General features: G+C 44.3%; 1 protein-coding gene across 2 annotated transcripts in view; it reads right to left on the reverse strand.

Annotated features, from left to right (window-relative positions):
- Window positions 1-25,154, reverse strand: part of plxnb2b (plexin b2b) — an 81,812-nt gene that overhangs the window by 41,589 nt on the left and 15,069 nt on the right. For both annotated transcript variants that reach the window (XM_012837352.3, XM_042707370.1), the window contains exon 2: window positions 9,333-9,510. In XM_012837352.3, coding sequence (XP_012692806.2) covers window positions 9,333-9,366 — 34 coding nt within the window. In that variant the 5' untranslated portion in view covers window positions 9,367-9,510. The remainder of the gene's footprint in view (window positions 1-9,332; window positions 9,511-25,154) is intronic.

The following is a 25,154-nucleotide window of genomic DNA, read 5'->3' on the forward strand; positions in this document are numbered from 1 at the left end:
GTTCCCTTCTCGCAGGCTGGATCAAAACCACATTCCAGTTCCCGAATGCACTCGAGCTGGAAGGCCTCCCAAACAGGAAAACGCCCCAGACTAAGCCTGGCTGTGCTAGGATAACTGTGAAAACCAAAACACACACAGAGCACAGAGGGAGGGGGCAGATGTGTGTGTGTGTGTGTGTGTGGGGGGGGGGGGGGGGGGGGGGGGGGGGGCAGACAGACAGACAGGCAAATATATTGATGTCTGTACAGTTACGATACTCATCCACTGAAGTTTTATGAGTCACAGGCCATTTCTTCTAATGATTCCTGCATTAAGCCACACTTATGGACAGTGTGCTCTCCATTCCATTAAAATGCATCAATTAGGACTAATGACAAAACCTTTATACTGAATTGAAAGAACTGACCATCAAATAATATCACAAACCATTTAAGAGATGTATGGCTTTGGGGGATAATACAAAAACCATCTGATACGTTTAATAAAAAAAGGAGAGAGAGAGAGAGAGAGAGAGAGAGAGAATGACCTTCATTGCCTCCATTTGCCTGATAAAAACCGCAAATAAACTCTACTAAACAGATGAGCAGTGTAGACATCGGTTAAACAGGAAGAAGAATGGAGCCGACCACAGCATGTGCAGAGGATTTCCATATGAGGGCTTGTCTTTGGATAACAGTGTTAGCCAAATACATTTGTTACTTTACAGCCAGATGTTAAAAGCACATTAATTCCTAATCTCCCAGGGCCTGCTGAATGACTATTGCCTCGTGGTTAAGCGGAGTGTGCTAGATGGGAAGGTGGGTGGGTGAGAGAGAGAGAGAGAGAGAGAGAGAGAGAGAGAGAGAGAGAGAGAGAGAGAGAGAGAGAGAGAGAGAGAGAGAGAGCTAAAGCAGGGTGTTGGTCACATCCGCTCCATGTCTTTTAGCCTGCAGCGACCTGCCCATCACTGTTGATTGAGATCGATAGACAGATCAATAGATCATTAGGCAATCCCCGCTCTCCCAGGAATAAACACGGGGATTACAGTAAAGATAAGACCCCCCCCCCCCCCCCCCCCCCCCAATCAGTCCACGTGAGGTGGTCTGTGTGCATGTGCGTGTGACATGTGTGGATTTGCATGTGTGGTTAAGGTGTGGTTTGAGGGCCAGTTGGCAATCGCTGAAGAAGTGGTGAGGAGGAAGTGTGGTTTGAAAGGTGCAAAAAGAAGGAAGGAGAAGGAGGAAGGAAGGAAGGAGAAGAAGGAGAAGAAGGAGGACACAAAACATGTTCTGACCCTTGTCATTGCCCTCCTTTTCAATCTACAAATAGACACTGCCTGAAATGCACCATTAACATCAATTGGAAACTCATTGATGTTAACTTTAATGAATGCTATTTTACTGCCCCTGGCAACAAAGATATGTGGGGGAGAATAACATGAGAAAATGGTGTCGCTATGACTGCTGAACAGGCACACAGAGAGCCTCTTTGTCTGGCTGGACAGAATCATTCTTAGGGACCTGAAGGTAACCTTTGGGGGGGAGGTAAACCTCATCCGGATATTTACCAATTTCCAAAGGGACATTCAAAGCATTTTGCAACAGCTATGGGGGGGGAACAAAAAAGGCTCCATACACAAACTATCTTGATATTAAAAACAAACAGAGGGCAGGGAGGAGAGGTGACCCATTTCCTGTCCTCGAGCTGCCTTGGCCAAGAGGGGGCTTCCTGTGACCCCCGCTGGGGCCCAGGGAGGCAGCGGATGCGCGCCACGCGCGATCTGGCCAGCCGTAAACGGGGAACAGCACGCGGTCCCCCGGTGGACATCTGTTTTCACAGGTGCGCTCAGCCTGACGTGATTAACTTAGGCGGCACTCGGCCGAGCATCACCGGCATTGTTACGCTAGGCTCCGGGAATACGACAGGAGGGACACAATCATGGAACAGTTGGGCTGTTTAGGCAGATGGTGATCAGAATAGGAAGGTGGGGTGGGGGTTGGCTTATTAAAAGGGGTTTGGGGGGCATTCATAAAGCTCAGGATCACATGAAATGAAGACAATTATTCAGAGATTTGGAAGAATTTGGAGATCCTGGCCATATAAGGTTAGTAAAAACATGTTGAGCATAGACAGAATGGATAGTCTTGCACGAATGGATAATATCAAGCACAAAGATAAGACTGAAACAATTTCATATCTATAATCGGAGTCAAACAGTATGGCATGTACTGTAGATGCAATACAAAAGGACATTCAGTACAGATCATTAAACCTGCCAACAAAGGTGGGAAATAGGTGGGCAGTAGGTTTGACAGCAGGACTACTGCTGTACCCAATTCTAGAATGAGCCTCGCTCCCATGGCAACAAGACAAAATTGCTTTCCTCTCTCTCCTCCAACAGGCCACTTCATGCTTTAATGTAAGGCGACAAGTTGCCTGAATTAATTTGAGTGTTGCAAAAAAAAAAAAAGTCTTGAAAATTTAATTCAAAAAAAAAAAAAAAAAATGAAAAGCAATTTTCCATTTTTGTTCACCCCACCACGTACAAACCTCTAGAGAACTTTCTGCCACTTCAGGAGCACTTACTCCAGAGCAGTGCTGGGTGGCAACAGGGAAACCTTTAACAAAATGAGAAAGCGATTTCATTTCATCGCACAAACGTGCGCTGAGGGATAAGAAAAGTGAGGTCTGGCTTGCAAAGAGAGCTGGAAACACTGTGTAAACAGACCTCAGAGAAAAATATATCTTATAAAAGTGGAGTGGACAGAATTAAGAGGAAGCGGTAGAGTTTATCTGGGTTTATTGGCCAAGTGACTGAGACAGCATGTTGAGGGGGCTTCATGGAGCTATTTCATAGCAGGGAGGCAGAATCCTGTCAACACACATCCACTTAGTCCAACAGCAGTGTGACAACAGAGACATATCAAAGCACAGAGAAACAGAAGGCAGGCACACTGACTTGCACAAACTGCAATCCTAAAGACGTTTTGGTACTTGTGGAGCTGTTATATCTGAGAGCCTGCTGAGGTTTATACTCATGAACACAACAATGGCTAAGGGCACATTTCACATGAACTGGATGTGATTCTTGGGAGTGAAGTTCTAAAATTATCAGTGAAAACAAATACACCAAAATTGAATCTGTCGTCTGAACTCAAACTCTTGGATTGGCAGAACTGTTGATGTTCACAATTTTGTACATAAATCTGTCAGGGCTGCGTCTGAGCTTTGACCTCTGGTGGCAGTATGATGGGCAAGTCATTTCCGAGCTCGCTCACAGAGCTGCTGACTCGTGTGGCTGCAAAACAGACCATCTCTAGATTTTACCCAAAAGTTGGACGCAGATGACTTGGCAAACTTCTACATCAGACTCAAGTCTTGGATGAAATGGTCGTATCCCACAGTCCCAAAAGCCTCAATTCTCAGCACCATTCGATCAGCCGCTCCCAATACCTAAACTAAACAAGGACACCCTTCAAAATCAAGGAGAATTAGAACACTGAATTTTCCTGCTTCCTCAGTCTGCCCCCATTCTGTCTCTAGGCAGCACAATCTAGCAAGTACTATAATTCGTCTAAACACTTCATTTGAAATGTATATATTTATGCGATTCCTACCGTGGGGCCTTCTGCAGAGCAAAAAAAAGAAGACTCAGACAGATGGTTCATAGTTTCCCTACAGCTACTGAGAGATCAGAGGAATTCTACATTGTCTCTGATGAAAACCCAGCATCATGCCATGGGGGCGTTGTGTGAGAGGGAAGACATCTCCCAAATGGCGAGTTCCCCAACTCCAACACAAGTATCGTCCTGGTGCGTCAGTCAAAGGATATGTGAAACAACATGCATCAAAGACCCCCGCGGCTGGGGGTTGCCTGCTGTCAGAGAGGGAGTTGGGTTGTTCTCTCTTCCCACACACAACTGAATATGAAGTGACTGATTAAAGAGGGAACTAATGAAATTTAAATTGCTCCATTGTGCAGAGTGATTAAAGATACAATTTGACGCGCGCAGTATGGCAACTTGGAGATTACTTCAGGAGATCCGGGCTCGATTGTGTACAGATCGGAGCATTAGGATTAAAAACCTCAGCCTCTGAAGCCACACACACACAACAACAACTAAAAAAAAAAATAGTTTTGTTGTTATAGAAGAGACCAAACATGTGTCTCTTTGGCATGAGTCCAGCTCCCCCATTGGCTGGTCAGATGCTACAGGAAGGATAAGAGTCAAACAGAGTGCAAGGAAGTTTTACCGCTCACCCTAGGAGGACCCAGTGAAACACTTGACAAAGAAACTAAATCTTCCATTGCCAGCCATTCAGCCACATCAAAACACAGCTCTGATTCCAGGGAATCTAGACAGCTTAGAGTAACATCAGGCTGTTGCAACATGACTGCTTTAAAGAGAGTCTAAATATACACTGATCAGCTACAAGATAAAAAAAAAAAACACCTGCCTAATAATGTGTAACATGTATTGTGTAAACATCCTGCTGCCACCTCCACCCCAGGTAAACAACGCACACACATCCGGCCGGCCACACGATGTAAAAGAAAACATGATTCATCAGACCAGGCCACCTTCTTCCATTGCTCCATGGTCCAGTTCTGACGCTCACGTGCCTATTGTAGGCCTTAAAGTAGATACTGGAGTTTTATTTAATATGCCTTCCATGTATACAAAATACATTTTGTAAATTGCATTTCGTGCGGACACAAAAATGGCCATTTCTCGTCTCTCGTCTGAGGGGTCAGCATGGGCACTCGGACCAGTTGGTGGCCATGCAGCCCCATGCTGCGTGTTGTGACACCCTTAATACTGCCTATGGTGGAAGGGTTTCAGCGAACTGTGCTACAGTAGCTCTCCTGCGGGAGCGGACCAAACGAACCAGCCTTCGCTCCTTCGCATGCGCGTCAACGAGCCTTGGGCGCCCATGACCCTGTCGATGATTTCACCAGTTGTCCTTCCTTGGAGCACTTTTGGTAGGTACCAACTACCACATTCCAGGAACACCCCACAAGACCTGCCGTTTGGGAAATGCTCGGACCTAGTCATCTGTGCCATCACAATATGGCCCTTGTCAAAGTCGCTCAGATCCTTGCACTTGCACACATTTTTCCCGCTTCTGACACATCAGCATGAACTTGCAGCATAATACACATATCCCACCCCTTGTCAGGTGCCATTGTAACAAGACAATCAATGTTATCCACTTCACAGGTCAGTGATTTTAATGTTGTGGCTGATCGTTGTACAAGATAGATATCGCTAGATATAAAATGTAGTTGGCTGTCCACTGGCTTTAACTTCACAAGCTCTTCTTTGCTAACATTTACTGATTGCGATCATATCCAAGCAATTTAAAATCAAATTGGAATATGAATTTTGCATGCGTAGAGGAATAGCTCAGTCACACTCAAAGAGAACATATTACATCTCATTCTACTGTGCATACTGCCAACACCTGCACTGTATTTGATCAATTCATTGTTTTGCAATGGGAAACTAGGGGAAAGAGGAGTTTTTAGAGTGTCTGACATGTGAGGTAATTGAAAAAGCAGAAGCAGTGATGCATGGAGGTCAATTTTGGAGATTCACCGAACACCTCCGAGCACAATGGGTAACAGAACGCATACCTGGGCACTCTCTGAATCATTTGACCTTGGTGCCATCTCCTGAATATGGTCATCTCTAAGGGGTCAAGCCTGCCAGAACAGCCTGTCCATTTTCTTTACAAAAAAAAAAGCTAACAAACACAGTGCCCAAAAATAGCCCCCAGAACTAATTACCAATGGGTAAATAAATGGAAATAAACTAATAATCGAGCTGAAGGGAACACAGTAAGGATATTGGTGTCTGGCAGCTACCCGCAGCTGAGACAGCTGGCACTGATACCCTCCACAACCCCAGCAAACAGAGCGGCGTGGGATCTCTCCCAAGAGATCAGAGAGAGAGCAAGGGTGTGTGTGTGTGTGTGTGTGTGTGTGTGTGTGTGTGTGTGTGTATATGTGTGTCTCCCTCACACACAGAGGGAGAAAGAGTGAAGGGGAAAGAAGGGGAGAGAGGGGGGTGGGGGGTGTTGATAACAATCCTCAGTCTCTTGGCTCTCAGGCTAATTAACACAGTCCCAGACTAGAGGCCTCGTGACTGCAGGCCTGGGTCGAGCCGGGCCGGAGCAAGAGCAGGGGTGGGGGGCTGCTCAGTCAGCAGTGACTACAGGAGGAGGAGGAGGGGGGGGGGGGGGAGGGGCGGCCTCGTCTGGAGGTGAGAGCGTCTGGCCGAGTGATGGTGATGGATGCACTGGGAGGGCAGGGACCCAGAGCAGAGAGAGAAGGGCAGCCCAATGAGCCAGCACTGCTCCGGTCACAACTCCACAGACACAAATCCTGGTTCTGTGTCATTAACTCCTTCTCAACCACAAATCACTCCAGCCTCGGGAAGCGGCCGGCAGAGAAGTGTAGAAAAGGCATCGCTCTACCACACAGTTCAAAGGAGGAGTGCTTAAAGGAGGAGAAGGGGGTGACCTGTTTGATCCAAAAGGCATTTCTAGACCCTAGATGTACTCAAGGAGTGGGCAATAAGATACGATAGTCTACTGGTATCATTTAAGAGGTATAATTTTGGTGGGGGACAAACATGAGTGATAGGCCCTGAATAACTGACAATGAACTGACCTAAAATAATAGGATGTGGAGTCACATTTTGAGTAAATGTTATGACAAACTTGATAAATACATATACTAAAAATATTATTAAAATGTATACTAAAAAACACGTATGGACTGTAGGCTACAGCCAAGATTGAGGAGGACGTGAAATCTCTCTCAGAAGGGTGCCAGGGAGGTGGTGAGACTCATAGCTCTGGAAACTTACATCAGCCTGCCCACAAAAACAAACACATTTGTATTTAGAGATGCTGGCTTGCCATGATAAAAATCATTCTCAACTGATAATAAAGATTCCATATAGTGCTGATCATATATCATATACACCCAAATGAGAGAAGATAAAAGCTTCAAGGACATTCAGACCAAATAAAGGGCTTTAGTTACTACAACAATATCAAAATCATGAAAACCCATCAAATTTGCTATTCAAAATTGCACAATAAAGTTCAGATCTTCAGCCTTTTATCATGAGCATCACTAGTACAAAGAATAGATCCATCATTTCCACCCCAATGCACACAAAGCTCACCACTGCAAAGAAATTGACTTGAAGCAATTTTTCTTGTATCGACTGAAGCTAAAAAAGGAGCGCTCTATACGAGATGAACCTTAGAGATCACAAATGTGTTCTTCGACTAAACAACAGTACACTACTGGGGGCAGATATTAGATTAACCAGATCAGACAGGACGCTCTTTTCATACTACTGAGCAAGGCCACTGCAGCATATGGAAATTACTGATCAAAATGGTTTGAACATTGTGCTGAAAAAGGAGTGGGGGGGGGGGGGGGGGTGTAGGCAGCGTGAAGTTACAAGATGTTGCACTGCAGCGGCACAAAGCTCCATTTTCACAGAGTTTCTCCTGTGTGATGCAGCCGCTTCTACAATTCGACGACGGACACGGGTGACTCGCCAGAGCCGAGGAGATCGCTATTAAACTGTGACCCAATTAATTTCACCCACTCTCGAGATTCAAATATGAAAGGGTGGTGAAGGGGACGGAGATAGAGCGGGTGCGGCGGTTGAGTGAAATTCTACAGTCTACCACTTCTTACATTTGGTTTTCTGCCAGAAAAAAAAAAAATGCAATTACACGGGTTTGCCTGTGACAGTGTGGCAAGTGGCAGAGCCTGTGCCCTATGGCAGCGCTCACTCTGGCGCCCTGCTAATGGCTACTTGTTCTTGGCCCTGCCAGGCTGATTCTCATGGGGGCAGAAAAGGGGTAACCGCCTTGTCTCTCTGCTGATGGCAAAAAAAAGGGAAGAAATTCTGCCAAGACTTCAAAGTAACAGCTTCTCCATTTCCTGCCCCGATTGCAGTCCGAGACCACCACACAGACACCCTTACACACAAAGTCACAATACACACATTCTGACCCACACTCCAGTTTTTGCTCTCTCCAAAGTTGTCTGTGCTGCACTTTAAAAAAAAAAATAGCACTAGATAGGGCCTTTCACGTTTTTATGGCACTTTACAGTCACCGTAGCTTCTCATACACACTTGGAAAGGGAGAAGTATTCAGTTGGTTGCAATCTGCAGCTACACTGGAAGATGCCACTAAATCCTACATATTGTACCTTTAAGTGGGATAGTGTAGGACTGTTTTAATCCAAAATGTTAATCAATGCTAAAACAATGGGCATGCATCTCTGCCCAGTGCAACAGTGGCCAGAAGGTAACTGAACTCTGAAAACATCACTCCCTGACCCTTTTGAGACGTGCAAACGACCATAATTATCTCTCATGGGCTTTAGCTCTTTAAACTTCCCCGCCTCAAGTGGTCGAGAGTGCGGTGTTCACTCCAGTGCAGGAATGCAGTTTCTTCCGTAGGTTACACGTCACTTGTTTGTTTCTTTTCACACACAAGTCATGTTAATTTGTGTTAATACATAAGATAAAAGCAGAAATGGAACACCAGCCTCTAACGTAGCTGACAATTTCTTAGCATCTATTCATCCACAGATGGCACTCAAATGTCAATTCCTGTCTGTGTTGACATATGACAGAGGCAAATGATAATGATGCATATGACAAATGACACAACTGACTGTTGCCATGTATCAACACTTAAAATCACCAACAGCCAACATCTATGAGCCTAGAAATAAAATAGCCCAGTACTTCGCCAACTGCTGCCATCAAGCTATAATGCTGCAAGCTATTTTGCATGATACACAGCACGCCATGATCAATAAAACCCAGTCAAATGTAAAGATAAACTCTCACCTTTATATGGTCCTCTCTAAGTTATCCACGTATCACAGAAATACACTGTTATTTTAATTGTGAAGCATAGGCCTAAATGTCAATTCTAGTTGAGCTAGTAGATCTAGACTAGTAAGCTCGTTAAGGGTGATTAGCCTGGCCAGAGTGTTGCTGGTATCATTGCACCAAATCTGATTTTCAAACCTTTTTTTTAGGGCAGCAACACTTAGTGTTACACTTTGCCAACAAACCAAAACTGTGATGGCTGCATTACTTAGAAACTCATCCAAGTACTAGTACTCAGCATCACTCAGAGAATCATATAATGCCAAAACACTTTTCTGACCGCTTAAAGGCCAATGTAATGCACTGGTACAAAACTGATCAGTCAATAGCATGAGTCACTGATGTTTTCCTCCATATTTTGTCTATGAAGTTACCAAAGATTAGGCTTAGACTTAAAGACTACACACTTACTTTCATTAATTGATTGAATTGGAGTTGTATGCATCCACTGGTGATTAGCGTGAGCAGGTCCACCCTGGCGTCCCCTTGGAGCCAGGCATAAGTGTTTTTCTTCTCTCTGCACAGTGTGTGACTTTGAGCAGCGATCTACAGCTGGCCCCACTTGTTGTTGTGCAACTGTGGCCGATGCCTGAAACGAGATGGAAAGTCGTCAACATTTTACACACTGAAAAAATGTAAGCGGCTTTCAGACAAACCTAAAACAGGCTGCAATGTGAGAAAACACATACATCTCGTGTCAAAGCAGACCATTCAGATGTGCAAGATATGTTAAGCGCCTAAGTGGTGTGAGGATTTCGGCACCATCAGATGACACGTACACTGTGTCAGCACGACAGATTTGAAGGCTGAGCGGATAGCACATTCGTAAAAACTAAATGCTTCATAATACATACATACAAAAAAAAAAAAGCATGAGTCAACATTCAAGCACTATGTTACATTACTATGGATACTATGGTAGGTTGGTTCTTTTTCTTCCCCCCAAAATAAAGGTCTCAATTTGCAATCATATTTTCCAGTCAACTACAAAATATTGAACCTATCAAAATGACTTGGCCTAGACCCATACCAAAACAGAATAATTGAGCAACATTCATGCGTACATTACGTTGTGTTCTGCAACAATGAGGAAGTGGAGTGGTGTTGTTGAAATAAGCCTATATTTTTGACTCTTCAACAAGTGTTGAATCAGCGTTTCCCTATCACTCAACTTCCACACTGGTGACCCTGTTTACTGTCTGATGATTCCAGATATTAATGTGCATGATGGCTAACGTAGTTTCACTCAAATTAGGCCACTTCTGCTCTAAAAGGTCTCCTTGCTAATCAATTAAATCTGACTATATTTGTATATATTATATATATATGGAACCATGGAAATATCACCACATTCAACTTAGAGATGACTTCTTCCAACTACAAAAGTAGTTTATTAACCACATGATTTTATTCAACTTCCAGTCTGCCACCACCACCCGCATATTATCTCAGCCAAACTGATGTGTCAGTATCCTCTGACAAGTATAATCGAGCAACCTATGCTGAATCTACGGAAGAAGGGTGCTAATTTACTATCTACGCATTATTCTACGGGTCATAAGTATTTTAACCCAGTAAGACTTGTCTAAGTAGGCTAACTGCATACTAAACACATAGCGTTGTAGGCTGACAATGTCACAGGCCTACATGCCACAATGACGTCGATCACCATCAGCTCAGCTTTTACATTATTCATAGAGTAGTCATATACTGTATACCCTGGTGAAATGTCAGGAAATTGCATCTGTATGAAAAAAGATAACGCCCAAGACTACTGTACATTTCTAAAAAGTAAGGAGTAGGTGATGTAGATCAATTTTGATTACCGATAGCTCATTAGGAGCTGTATAATCTTAGCCCTAGTGGCAGAAAAGTTAGTTAATTGTAATAGTGTTGTTTAGTTCATAATGTTGACATAGTCATGTCCACATAACCCACCGAGCTAGCATGCCTTTTGTATCCCAACTAACAATATATGCTAACAAATGCAAGTCAAACATTAATTGTTCTTCCTCCCTAATTTCAGTGAGTCGCTACGTCACATCATGGGGACAGATGTTGGAAGGAGAAAAACTAAGCCGCAGATAGGGAGCCTCCTTGAAAGAGAAAGTCAAAGATAAAGAACAATGGACATTTTTTGTAAATTGCTGTGACAAGTGATGGAGCTGCTTATGTTAAGAAAATTACCTTTTTGAGTGAATTGAGATCAAATTGTTTTGTTGTTTTCAAATGGTTTTCTCTGTCAAATGATGGCACAGCTTAAGCATTGGTGAGAACATGAAAATGATCTATATTTAAAACAAAGGTTTAATCTAAAATTTGGCGTCGCAAAATATGTCCATATGTTATTGTACCCTATGTACTTTCAGTGCCTATTTAAGCTGCTCTTATATCTGGTTGTGTTCACTGACAAACACCCTCCACCTTCCATCATAATGCAGGGACTACCACATTGGAGTCCAAAATCACTTTACTAATCGTGTTGTCCAACCTTTGTAAATAATTTATGTATAGCGGCTTTGCATGTCCCTTTGCTCTAAGGGCAGTGAAGGTTTAGTCTGAAATATTGTATTGAAAGGTCCCCCTTCAGTCCATCTTGATTTTGACTATGTCGCTTATCTGTTTTACTTTGAAACAGAAACAGCTAATTAATTTGACAGAACAGAAGTTTGAATTACATGTCCTTTTTTATTAAGCTAATATTTTCATTTGTGTGGAAAATACAACAGTGAAAAGGGGACTTATTTTGAGAATAACCTTCCTTAGTATTCCATAATTATGTAACTTGAAATGTTGATTCATGCTAAATGCATTATGAAGCATTAATGTAAGGTTTGATGAATGTGATATGCACCCTTCAAATAAAGTGTTTTTATTTGCTTTCAGCTGCTAGATGTCCAAAACATGAAGAGGTGTGGGTTGGTCTTTCACAACAGAGCTGTTAATCTAGCTCTTATCTCCTCTGAATCTCTGGGGTGAAGCCCAGACCCTGCCTGCCCGGCCGTCTGAGAAACTGGAGGAGGTGAGGGGGGGGGGGGGACTTGAGGCAGGGAGCAAGCGTGCACATCTGGATCCATTTAGAATGCCTGGGATTCCTTGTCTGGTAGTTTTGTGTTACTGATTCCCAGTCTTTGGAGAACATGGACTCAAGAGCACCTCACTCCAACCAAGTGGCTATTGAGTGAAGAGACACAGAAGGAGAGGAGGACATTCCTGACCGGTTGGTCAAGGCCAATCACCCACGCACACACACACACACACACACACACACACACACCCCCCCCCCCCCCCTCCAAAAGCTACTTCCCTGCAGAAGGCTTCATAAGGACCATTGTTCCAGGTTCTGCTTTTCCCACTCATGGAAGTCAAACTGAAAATGCAGTGCAAATATCCTTTGGGGAATTCAATTTGGGGAAATATATCCACCCATAGGAAGGCCTTCCTGAAATCAGACAGAATAAAATGCTAGCACACACACCAACACACCTTTCCAGCCTTTGAGACTCCACAGGGAGTCAAATACCTCTAGCGTCATCTCAAACCGAATGACCTCTGCAAGCAACGACACCCATCCCTGGCATTGTATCTATTTCCAGATGAGAGTTTCCCCATTGAAGGTTGACTGATGGCACCGAGGACAACTGATGTTCTGACAGGCTCTGCCAAAGCTCCCCGCCACCCCCGCATTGAACGGCTCGTCCAGGGAACGGTATCGCAGAGGGATCAGACGCAAAGTGATGAGGTCCATTACCCTCAGCGGTGGTTACAAGAGAGGGCTCTTAGCTGCGCCCTACCTAATGGGCCATAATATCATTTCACGTCAAGTCCCAGCTCTTTTACTGGCTCCCAACATAACTCTGTCACTGGGCCCAATAAAAACAGATATATTTCTTTATTACTCCCCTTCACCTTATCGCTGTGTCTCTGCACTACAAAGGAAAACTAATCTAGGAAACCCATCCCCTCCCGAGTCACAGCGAGCAGACATGGGGCGTTATTACCTTGAGCTGCCGTCTGCTCTCCATGCCGTTCGTTCGGGCCATAATGAATGTTTTATTATAATCAAATGAATACAATATCTCCCCATAAATAGCCTACTTAAAAAGTCATTTTCTCTGGCTGCAATATGTTTGAATGTCCATCATGCCTGCAGCAAAGAGGTGCCACATGTTTAATTCAAAGCCAATGCAATTTATACGCTTTTCACTTCAGTGAAAAACACTGGCTGCCGCGCCTCTTTAGGGAGAGGCACCCACCCACCTGCAATTTGGTGCTGTGTGAGTTGATAGGGGAGCCATCATAGCATGTTTATCTAGAAAAACATTCACTGCTTATGACTGTGTAGCTGAACAGGGAACAGAGAATCGTCAAACTGCATGAATTTTCATGTCATGTTTTTTTTCCTCCTCTCAGTTTGACACAAGCTAATTTGGTTTGTAAAATAAAAAAAGCACAAACATCTGCGATTTAGCCTGCTAACCTTCATTGTCCGCACAATTTGACATTAAGCCAAATAACAAATTTTCCAGTGTCCAGTGTCCACGGATTAGGGGTTAAGCTCATCCAAAGCACCGTTGCCCGTCTCTACACACCCAAGATACACAGCCACCCCTAGACACCCTGAGCTACAATTCAGCACCAGGTCTGAACGTCCATCTGATGGGAGACGAGCACAGAGCCTGCTACAGGGTACCGAGGAACAGAGGACGGCGAGGGAATCCAATCTCTCACACAGAGGAGCCCAGACAGGCGAGCAGATATGCTCCGGCCCTGAAATAACCCTGGAGGTATCCATGAATGAAATGACAGGATTACAGGGGTATTAGAAATCCTGCTGGGATGGTTGATAATGCTGTTTATGGTTGGGCGTCACACCGCTAGCAGGGAAGAGTCAAACTGTTTGCCTAATGAAAATATGGACAGGCTTTCCAGACTCGCCGAGCGTAAAATTCAGAAACTTGGGTGTCTAACTTGGAGTGCTACTGGGGGGGATACGCGCAGCCAGGAATTAGCGTTGGCGTCAGGAGAAGTTGTTTTAAAAAGTGTAGGAAAATGATGCAAAGCAACAGCATAATATCCTCCACTAAGGACTGGATTATTGTTGTGTCAACAACCCCCACAGATAATAGTAATTACCGTCCTTGGTGCACCCTCATCTGACAGGACTAGGCAATGACTTAGCTGACAGCCGGGCCCTAATTACCAAGAGCCGCCAATTACTGGACCCTTTTAATTATTTATATAGCTCCACATGCCCGAATATAAAAGGGACTTTTGTGACTCTAGGAGCCTCATCGGCAGGGCCAGCTGTGCGCAGAAACCTGAATAGGGGAGCTGATTTTTTTGGACAGCAGGCACCTGAAAAAAATGCATGTGCAAGTCAATACGTTTAGATAACTTCAGTTACGGTGTGAAATTTGATTTTGCAGAGCATAATGACTAATGGCCAGAAATGTGTGTGTGTGTGTGTGTGTGTGTGTGTGAGAGGGGGGGGGGTGAACAAATACAGGTTCCTCCATAGTGAGGCTCAGCTTCCTGTTCAGCTCAACAACTTCCTGTAGTTTTCCCCTTAGGATCTAATAACCATGGCCATATCCTTCCACACCTCTCCTGACTGTACGTGTTTCCCCTTGCGATGTAGTATATCAAAACACAAGTATCTGGTGTCATGGGAGGCGGTCAGAGTTTAAAAAGTAACTGCAGAAAGAGCCAAACGTCTGCAGGAATGTGCAGCCATTTGAGTGTTCTCTTTTTATCTTTTTATGTCTCATTGAGAATTCTTTGACAAAAACATCACTTTGTCTTTTTTAGTTACAGTTGTTTCATCTCATCTGTTCCACTGAAGGCAGTGCAGAACTAATTTTGTTGCATGCATACATATTTATCTTCTTCATCACTACGGGGAAAAAAACAACACATGAGCAAGAACGTGACAGGATTCACTGGAAAATTGTGAACACACACACACACACACACACACACACACAGAGTCATCTGCTGACAAAATTTCACAGGTATCTATGAATTATGCCAGCCTAAAATAATTGCTTGAATTTCCAAGAAGGCATGACCAAGACTTCTGAGGAATATGTTAGTCTTCATGAATGATGAACAATAATAATACAGCATACCTTCACTGTGGGTGCATTTTAGAGTTCAGATGCATTTTTGCATTAAGCTGTTATCCAGTCCCATGTAACATGAAATGGGTATTGATGGCTATACACTTATTTGCTTCCAGCTTAATCACAGAACACATTCACTGAAACACACACACACACACACACACACACACACACACACACACACACACACACACACCCCCATACACAGACACAATACCATTCAGATGTGCGCACGCACACACACACACACGCCACTGGACCTTAATAATTTCACCTTTAGCAATGCAATTACATTTAACGTGCATGTCCTGACCACAAATAATATGTAGAAACACTCTACGCTGTGCGCTACGATTCACACCAAGCTCATCACATGCACAAAAGAACCTCCACAGCATTCCAAAGTGCTTAGCATTTAGATAACGTTTGAGTCGAGCAGGACCGGTTTGCGGCAGCTTGCGAGAGGAGTGTTTGTAGCCCTGAAGGCCGGATCTGTTCCAACCGTGCCCTGGCAAGAGAGATGGAGCCCAGTCAGCCTCGACAGCTTGGAAACTCACAGGGGGTGATGGGATACTGGAGGGCTGCTACACCATGTTGAGGGAGTTTGAAGGGGTAGAGGGTGCTTTTTAATATCATTTGTGGCTGTACCCTACTACCCTCAGGATTGGTCACAAAGCTTTGCAAATAGAAAAAAAGAATGCATTTACAAATTATAATCACAGTTTGTTGTAACCGCACTTTGATTACGATAGCAAAAAATATGGTTGGGATATGCAACTTATCTATGCTACATGTTAACATTCCACATTTCATATGAAATGCCCTACTGAGGTGAAGCATTTTTTATGCTTTGGGTTAAATTACAGATGTTGCAGGAAATAAACAAATAGCTTCAGTATGCATTCAGCATGGTCCATTAAATGTAAAGTGTTCCAAATTTGTAGCACGGTCATGTTTATTAACCATTTATTTGTATTAAATAATTTAATTGAGAACACTGGAATATGTGATACCCATTAGGTCATGAATACTTGTCCTTCGATAGTATGCTCATACACATACCTAACGAAGGAGAAAGAACACAATTTAATTGTTTTAAAGAAACCTCTCTGTTTAATAATATTCAGACATCAGAGGACTTATTATGTTAACCGTCCTCACATAAATGATTAACCTGAACTTACTTCAAAGTGCACCAAGGGGGGTATGGCCTTAGGCACGACCTCAGAAATGCAGACTTTTTACAGAACTTGCTTTATTGTGGAATACCAAGTGGCTAAAACCCAGTCAAATGTAACGCTTCAATTTGTAAGTGGCCTAAAAACATTTTTCCATTTCCTTACCTCATGAGGAGTGGAACTTTTAGTTCATTAAGACAGAAAGACAAGTTTAAACGGAGATTAAAAAAAAAATAGAACTCCTCCAGGCCAACTGTTTAATACAAATGCCTTACTTGCCAATTAGGAGAACAGCAGGGCTTCCCCACTGGAGATGTGGCTGTCACCTGTCAAAATTGAACACACCTGACCCAAATCACAGGCCGGGTGGAGGAGGGGAAGGAGGCTTTGGCCCTGTTTACACTAGATTTAAAAATGCGTCTTGGGCAATCAGATCACAAGTGAAAAGACAAGACATCACCGTTTCGCTACTGCCTTTGTCACGGGCGCATCAGGACACATTAGCATTTACACTACAAAAGATATATGGTCAAATGCATCCTCTTAGTTCGAGAGATCGGATCGCAATGTGTCCTTGAGGTTGTCAACACTGTAAACAGGGCCATAGATATTGCTCAGGGTGGTTACATCCACCCACGCCCCCCACCAACCGCCCAATCCCCACCTACACCCAATGGAGAGAGTGACTGACAATGTCAACCCCATGTGGATAGCAAAGATTTGGCAGCGATTCATATTCATTTCCCTGATCCAGGTGGGGGCAGGGAGCTGTGTTGAACTGGAGCAGCTGACAGAAGGAATTAAAAGCTGGGATCAAAGAGAGACACTTAAATATTTAATCAACAATGTTTTTAGGTCACAAAATGTGCACACCTTGGGCAGCAATTTTTACCTGCCAAGCCTGCCCAGAGACCCAACAATAGAAGCTGAGGCGCCACCTATAAGGCATATGTGCTGGGCCTTATTTTGTCTACGCTAATACCACTGTGCACTAGGGCTGAGGAGTGCGACCAGGGGGGAAAAAAATAACTCAAGAACAAGCAGGAGATTGCAAAGCATTGCCAACTGCACCATGAGAGAAAGCTGCCTTCTGGTTTTTAAAACCTGTCGCAGATGTAGCAGTATCCAGGGCTTGATGGATAAACTTATGCTGAAAGTTGACCAAAGAAAAAAGGGGATTGTGAATGGATTTTGAAATCACCACACCATCGGACCCTGATAAATAGCTCTTCTGGAAGCTCTTCCCAAATCTATCAAAATATGATTAACTGGTGACTGGACATTCGGTCTGTATTTGTGTATCCATGTCAGAACTTGGTGTGTTGCCAAATATGTAGGATGCCAAGAAATATTTTTTTGTGTCCAACAGAAGATAGGGGGATGTCTACCAAAGGGGAAAAAAACTGTTCAAATACTCTTTGAGAAGAGGAACAACTTACCAATAGTCATTACTATTTACTTTGGTCTTAGCTTCTTGAAACCTAATGTCTTAAATCTATTTCTTTGAAGGGTTGACAGTACATAGCTCATGGCATAGCTGACAGAGGATGGACCTTTAAGCGAGGGAGTGCGTCTGTGGGGGGGGTTGGTGGGGGGTGCCGGCAAGAATGAAGGCCCCAGGTGCAGAGCAGGTGGAGGTGGGTCACCTCTCCCTGCAGGCGAGACATTCCCAGCTCCTCCACCGCCCCCTCCGCTTCCATCCCTGAGGCGGCACCATCTCTCTCCGCAGCTCGGGAGGTGACAGCAAAACAATGGAAGCCAACACCGGTTTAACGAGGAAGCGAGAGAGAGAGAGTATGAGATGGGAGAGAGAGAGAGAGAGAGGACGAGAAGGACAGCAGAGACTCAGCTAATTATGGTTCCCCCCCCTTTCCTTTACCCCTCCCTCCCTACCTCCAAACAGGCCAGAGCGGGAGAAACCAGGCTGGAGGCAGGTTTACTCTGGCAGCCTTCCAAAATGACCGTAGAAATGCCTCAAATCTCACACTCCAGAGAAGAGGAGAGGGATAGAGAGTCTGGTGAGGGAAGGTAATGAAAGAGAGGCAATAGAATAAATAAATTATATAAAATGGGACAGCAGTGGGGGAAGGGTGAAAGGGTGAGAGAGACATAAATTAGGAGAGAAAGAGTGAAGATGATTTAAGGTGTGAAAGCCCTTGGAAGGGGACTGAGAGGGGAGGACAGTTGAGGCTGTGCTACTTCAAACGTACTGCCAAAGATTCGGTAAGTAGTTTGGCACCTCTTTGAACATTAGCATTTCAATACCTCTCAAGACTATGTTTATTATGGACTACACAAAAATTAAAGCCCTTGGCCCCAGCTCTATGTTTTCTTAGATCCTAGATGAGAATAGGCACAAATAAGACATTCACCAAGAGAAACCAACACAGAAATAATACTATGCCTTGTGGACCAGATAACAATAGCCAAAAAAGAAACACCCAAATTGGGTCCCAAAATAAAACGACTCGAAATGGCACCAATTGCATTTTCTCCGTCTGGTGCATGGCTTAAAAGTTGCTGGAAGGGATGTTAGCATTTCCTGTCAACTTCTGCCACCCTTAACCACCGTCACCGTCCACCCCCTTGTATCGATGTGTGGTGTACACACAAAATAATTGGCAGGCGCGGATACACTCGTCTTCGGCTGTTTCCTGACTGGTGAATCTAGCGGAGCTGTTGCCGATTACAGAACCCAGAAGTGTCCCGGAGACATTTCTTTCTCTGAGCATCCATTCTTTATAATAGCCAGCAGGTTATAAATCCTACCATAGACCAAAGCAGATTTAAATGGCGTCTGAAGTGCAGACTTTTTCCTTAGGCATTGATAAGTCGACGACAGGTGGACAGGGCCAAAAAACATAGTTGTTCGATGGGGCTGTGAGCGGCATGTGCTTTGCACGTACGTGTGTGTGTGAGTTTGTGTGTTTGAGTCTGCATGCAGCGCAGGAAGGTTTACTTTTGTCAGCGTGGCACGGAGGAGGCCTTGGCTGGACACTTCAATCAAAGGGAGCCGGAGCCTCAGGCAAACTTGGCCAATTAGCCGCACACCACAGCTGACCCCCAGCTTCATTAGAGGCTGGGTGCAGAGCAGGGGAGCAGCTCGCCCTGTCAGTCCTGGGCTGACGAGCCCTCGCGCTGCCAGAGCCAGGCCGCCGACAGGGGTGACCAGGGCGCAGCACTCCCCCCTCCCTAACGTCTCCACACACACACACACACACACACACACACACACACACACACACACACACACACACACACACACACACACACACTGACAGCAACAGGTGTGCTGCCGGGCAGCGTGGCAATTACAGGACAGAAAAGGCACCTTTTTCCTGACTCCTGCCGTCAACATGAAGAGCCGCAGACTGAGCCCCTGGTCGGAGCGCTTTACAAGGCTTTTTGGCTCATGCTGGGCCTCTCCTGGGAGAGATTTTCCCTTTCATTTCAAATCCGCACCACCGCAGAGGAGGCTACAGTGCGCGCAGATCAAACACCGGGACCCCACTGTGCAAAGCCACCAGTGGAAGAAGTGCAAGCATGTCTCAATAGTACATGTGCTTTATTGTGAAGAAAAAAACCGCAAAAGTTTCATGTTCACGTTAATTAACATGTGCATATATTAACGTATACTTGGGGAAAACCCAGGAAAAGAATTATTTGATTAAGAATGCAAGCAATTCTGAAAAAAAAAAAGTCTTTTGAAGATTTCCAAAAGAGCTTGAACCAAGCATAGAGATCGGATGGCATGAAGGAGAGCGAGGGTGAGGAGCTGGAGGCTGGAGGCTGGGCGCCTGGACATCAAACCTCTGGAGAGGTGGGGGGGTGGGGGTGGGGGGCACGGGGCTGGCCTCGTCTCCGATTTCACCCTTCGATCCCTCCAAAGTGGTGTTTGTGCACGTTCACTCAGGCAGCAATCACCGCCACCAGAGCTATGCAAGCAATAAGTCTTCTATTAAAACCAAACCAAGGGTAAAGATCAATGGTTCATTTTAGCCAAGAAGGGTAAGGGAGGGGGGGGGGTGGGGGGTTAGAGAGAAGTTCCCAAACACAGGGGAGAATGTGCAGGCCGCCTGGGGGAGGGAACGTGGGCAGGCGGTGGGGAGGTGGAGCGGGATGGTGGTGGTGAATGGGCCCATCTCGCTCATCTGGGTCCTAGTGGCTTATTGATCGCAGGCAGAGAGCACACAGACATTCATCACAGGCCACTCAAGCCCTCAGATAACTCCTGTGATAGTGCCCATCGCCGAGCAGCTGCACCCGCTACATCTATTATTCCAGACAATGAGAGACAGGGTGGGGTGGGGTGGCGTGGGCCGCGGCTCAGGGCTGCAACAGACGCTCCAGAACTGCGCAGCCAGCATGACAACCACTCAACTTGGCCTCACGGAAGCAGCCAGTTTCAGGGAGGATATTAAAAATCACGAGGGGCAAGCATTGTTTCCCTTTTTTTGGCAAAATGGCATTCACAAGCTGTTTTGCTAGAGATAGCAAGCCACAGGACAACAGCCAGGCATGAAAAATGCTGAGTGAGAGAGAGAGAGAGAGAGTGTGCGTGTGTTTGTGTGTGTGTGTGTGTTTGTCTTGACGGGAAGAACTGACTGGTCAGGTGGGAGATCAGCCATAATGAGGCGACCAGGGAGAGAGGGTCTAGAGGCGAAGAGGGTGTAGGCGACAGAGAAGCCCCCGATAGAGTAATTATTTGGGCTTAGAAGGTGTGGGTGAAGCCCCAGGAGTTACATCCAGAGCCAAGTCCATCACATCAGACTCAACACAAACAGGAGAGAGTTATTTTTTTTAGTTAGTGCAGAGCATTAATTCCTAATGGTTATTTTAGGTTTAGTGAAATCGCTAAGAAAATAGAACTGAAGCTTCAATCATTAGGCATTTTATTATACATTAATCACATTTTTTCCCTGCATTTGCATTTCAGGAAATGTTAAACACTATGGACGGTATCTCTACGGCATATACAAGTAGGTCAGAAAAAGAGTTCTACATCAATGTTTTTGTTGCTCCTTTAAACATTAAAATGAGCCTCGATAAAGTGAACGATTTTTATTCCTGTGTTTTATGACATCACCAGTTCAAACAGACTTTGCAGGCTACTGAACATGGCGATATTATTGCCCATGTGAGAAAGTCTGTAGAGTCATGTTTTTAGTATTCAAGTTGCATTATTTACATCCAACAAGCTGGACGATAATTCACTCAGTAATTCATGCTCCTTCATTTCATTGGCATGGCTAAGTAGTTAGCATTTATTCATGGTTTGGTAGCTAGGTAGATAATTTCTACCTAAAATGGTAGAAAAACACAACAGAGAAAATGTATTTATATTTGGGAACCCATTTGGCATTTCCACACTCTAATTGACCAACTACCCATGATGGAGATAATTTGCAAACACTGTTAATTACCTTATATGAATCATGTACTTATGTAAGCAGGAACATGGCTTTTCTGTGTTTCTGTGTGTAACTTAGAATATTAGGTGCCACTTAGTCTGCATATGTACAACAGCATGTTTAGACCAGAGGTGATAAGAAGGTTCGAACTGTGCTTCTTCCGACCTTGCAAAACTTCCATCCTTGCCTCGAACGTCAGAAATCCACCACGTGGTTATCTCTGCTGAACGCTAAACTTCTGTCTATATAAACCTTGTGCGATGTGTTTATCATTGCTTCACTTTCATCCTTGTTTTGTGAGTGAGCCCAATTGCAATTGTTGTTTGTCTAATAAATATACTTATATGCAGCTCCGGAGTCCTGAGGTAACTAGGGTGAATTTTCACCTATCAACCCACAACTATGTTGGAAGCTTTAAGCTAAGCCAAAATCTGAGAGGTGGAATCCTGTGGTGGCAAAACCTGAACAGACGATGTTAATTAAAGCAACTCTGTTGTTTGTGCTTTTTTGTAAGATACAAAAGAAAATGTAAAAGACACTATGATTTTGATGATCACTACATTGAGAGTTGGCACTTGCCCCATTAATGTCCTATTATTTCTCTTAGGATGTAATGACTATATGAAGCCATTTAACATCATCAAGTGGTTGTGATCACCAATTAAATGCAGTTTTGGGTTTAGAGTGAACTGATTTTGAGAAAATAAACCTTGCTCCAGGCTATGCAGCAAATGGTGTTTCATGGTTGCTTTAACTGCCTCTGCCTCTTTGCTTAGCTAGCTAACTAGCTAAGGAAACCTTTAAATAAACTTGCATTAAATAAAAGCTAGTTATCTACCGGACATCACATTCTCCTCAATTTAACTTGGGGGAAAAGGTAGAAACCCTCAGGGTACCTGTGGAGTTTTTCTGCTTGGCCTCAAATACATAAGTTTACCTTAGCAGCTAATTAGTTCATATTAACACTAAAATGTTAACACTAATGCCAGCAACTGTTAACTCATCACTTTAAGCAGATGAAGCAATGCTTATTAATAAAACAAAAATTCACAAAACTGTCACACATGAATTAAAAATGAGTGTCTTATTTAACGATGGATTACTTGCCTGTGTTTCCACATATTGCATAGACAAACAGACAAGTAAGCTGTACAAACAGTGGCCCCCACTGCCAAATTTGAAATGGCACGAAGCACATGTTATTGGCATGAAACACATAAATGAATTTCAATAGGTGTTATCTGTTTTTGTTGTTGGTCAACACCATGTAATGCTTGAATGCAGTTATACTGTATGTGATACCTTGAATCTGTTGAAGGTTAGTCTCATCATTTTTAGTCTCAATGTGTCAGTTTATTTCCCCAAAATTCAACAGAAGTCAAAATGTAAGTACTTATTTTTCAAGCTCTCAGGTTCACCATTATATGCTTCATACTTTGATACTTCATACTGAGTGGGAATGAAAATGTGTTGTCTGTTTTTTTACCTGATACATAAATGGGTTTTGTATGTGAGAGAGAGAGAGAGGGAGAGAGAGAGAGAGAGAGAAAATGTGTTGATGTGTACAAAGATAGGGGGAGAAAATTGAATTAAGAAAAAAAAAAAAAAAAAAAAGTTCTTTCACACCAGTATGCACCATTGATTTCCTATTCTCTTGGAAACATTTAATGAGCCTAAGTAGGGCCTCATTTGACAGAGGGGGGGGAGAAAAGACTTTCCCTGGGAGAGGAAATCGTTCACTCGCCGTGACGGTAAGAGGAGGACGTGCGAATGCTTAACGCCAGAGACAGATGTTCAAAGATTGTTTAGAGCAAGATCCCCATTACACCACCTGATTTCAAGCCAATGAGATACATCAGCCTGATGGGAGGGAGGGGGAGTGTATGGTGGGGGTATGACATGGCATAATAAGGTGACCTCCAAACCTGCGGCCTAACAGACACTCAAAGCTACTTTGCTCAAAGACTGTTGCATGGTTAGCATCAGCTCTCTACTGTAGCAAACAGTTCAACATTTGACAACTCATGGTTATGAGATGAGATGTTGATATTGTCAAAGCACAGAATATCAGAGCATCAAGGTCACCCACATGTCATTCTCTTTTCTATTCTACCTTACTGAAAGCAATTACAAATTGTGGGCATGGAAACATGCCAATTATTAATTGCTATGTGTCCACACTCTGTCGATTAGCCTTTGTTTAAGAGCGTAATAACTGCAGAACGATTGGGATCATTATGGAAGCATAAGGCACCTCTGTGTCTTTGCCGTCCGCACCGACAGACAGCTCCTCCAGCTCTGACTCATGGTCTCAAATTGTGCGACCCACCAAGTTCGACTTCCGCTGAGCCTTTGAGTAAACGCAATTATGCGAATACCGCCCAGCTTGGCACCGAAAGCATTCGCCTGCCTGCCTCTGTGGAGCCCGTGTCAGGATAATGTCACAGAGAGACGCCCATCCCAGGAGGAGCCAGGAGCAAGTTGTCTCGTGGAGTCAGTCCAGTCAAAGTCACTCCAGCGGCCATAATAGAGTCTGCAGTCAAGCATCATGGCACAGGGGCCTGGGCACCACAGGAGGCTTCTTCTAAGCTCACGCTTGACAACAGACAGAAGAACTGGGAGGCCGTGTGAAAAAGGCTGTGCATGTGTGGAGTAGTAGTCACAATAATACTACAGAGAGTGTGTCTATACATCTGTGTGTGTGTGCGTGTGTGTGTGTCATTGACTGTCTGTGTGTGTCTGCACTGAAAAAGATGTCATTAAAAATTTAAAACAGGAAAAACATGCTCAGGTTTTACAAAAAAAAAAAAAAAAAAAAAAAAAAGAGTCAGCATCTGAACGAACTCTATTACGGGAGTTCAAGCAAGCCGCCTGAACAGCGCTTTAGTAACTCAGCACTGTGGAATGCGTCTCACTGGGGAGGTTCTCTGGAGTGGCCATGTGTGAATGGCTGCATGTTTGGAATTGGCCGGCCAGCCAGCCGGTAATCCCCCCGTGGTTAATTACAGTGGACTATGACGAGAGCTTCTCTGTTAGGGCCTGCTCCCCACAAAAGAGCCCAGAGCAGACGGAGTCCCACCAAGGACAAACTACCTGCTATAGATCTGGCTCAGTTCAAATCCCTCAGCACCAGAAAACACACTACAGATGGCCCGCAAGGAGAAAGCGAATTGCTTACCAGCTGTGGGAGGCTCAGGCAGAGTGCTTTCAAATCAATTCAGCACGTTATATTACATATTCATTGGTTTTTGCAAGTGACGACAATCTTGAGGCATCCTCTGCTGAATGAGGGTGTTCATTTGGGTGTCAGGTTACAGTAGCTGTTGAGGACGGGAAGGTTTTTACACCTTTGTAATATAATGCATTTTCGAGAGAGGTGGCGGTCTCCCAGAGAGGAAACGACACGGTTTGGAGAAAATGATTATACCGTTTCACCCAAAATGACAAAATCTCAGGCTTCAGGGACATCCAGATAAACAGAGGTAGCACTAAACACAAGTGGCCAAAACACTTACTGAA

The sequence above is a fragment of the Clupea harengus genome, chromosome 3 (genome assembly GCF_900700415.2).
Source record: "Clupea harengus chromosome 3, Ch_v2.0.2, whole genome shotgun sequence".
NCBI lineage: Eukaryota > Metazoa > Chordata > Actinopteri > Clupeiformes > Clupeidae > Clupea > Clupea harengus.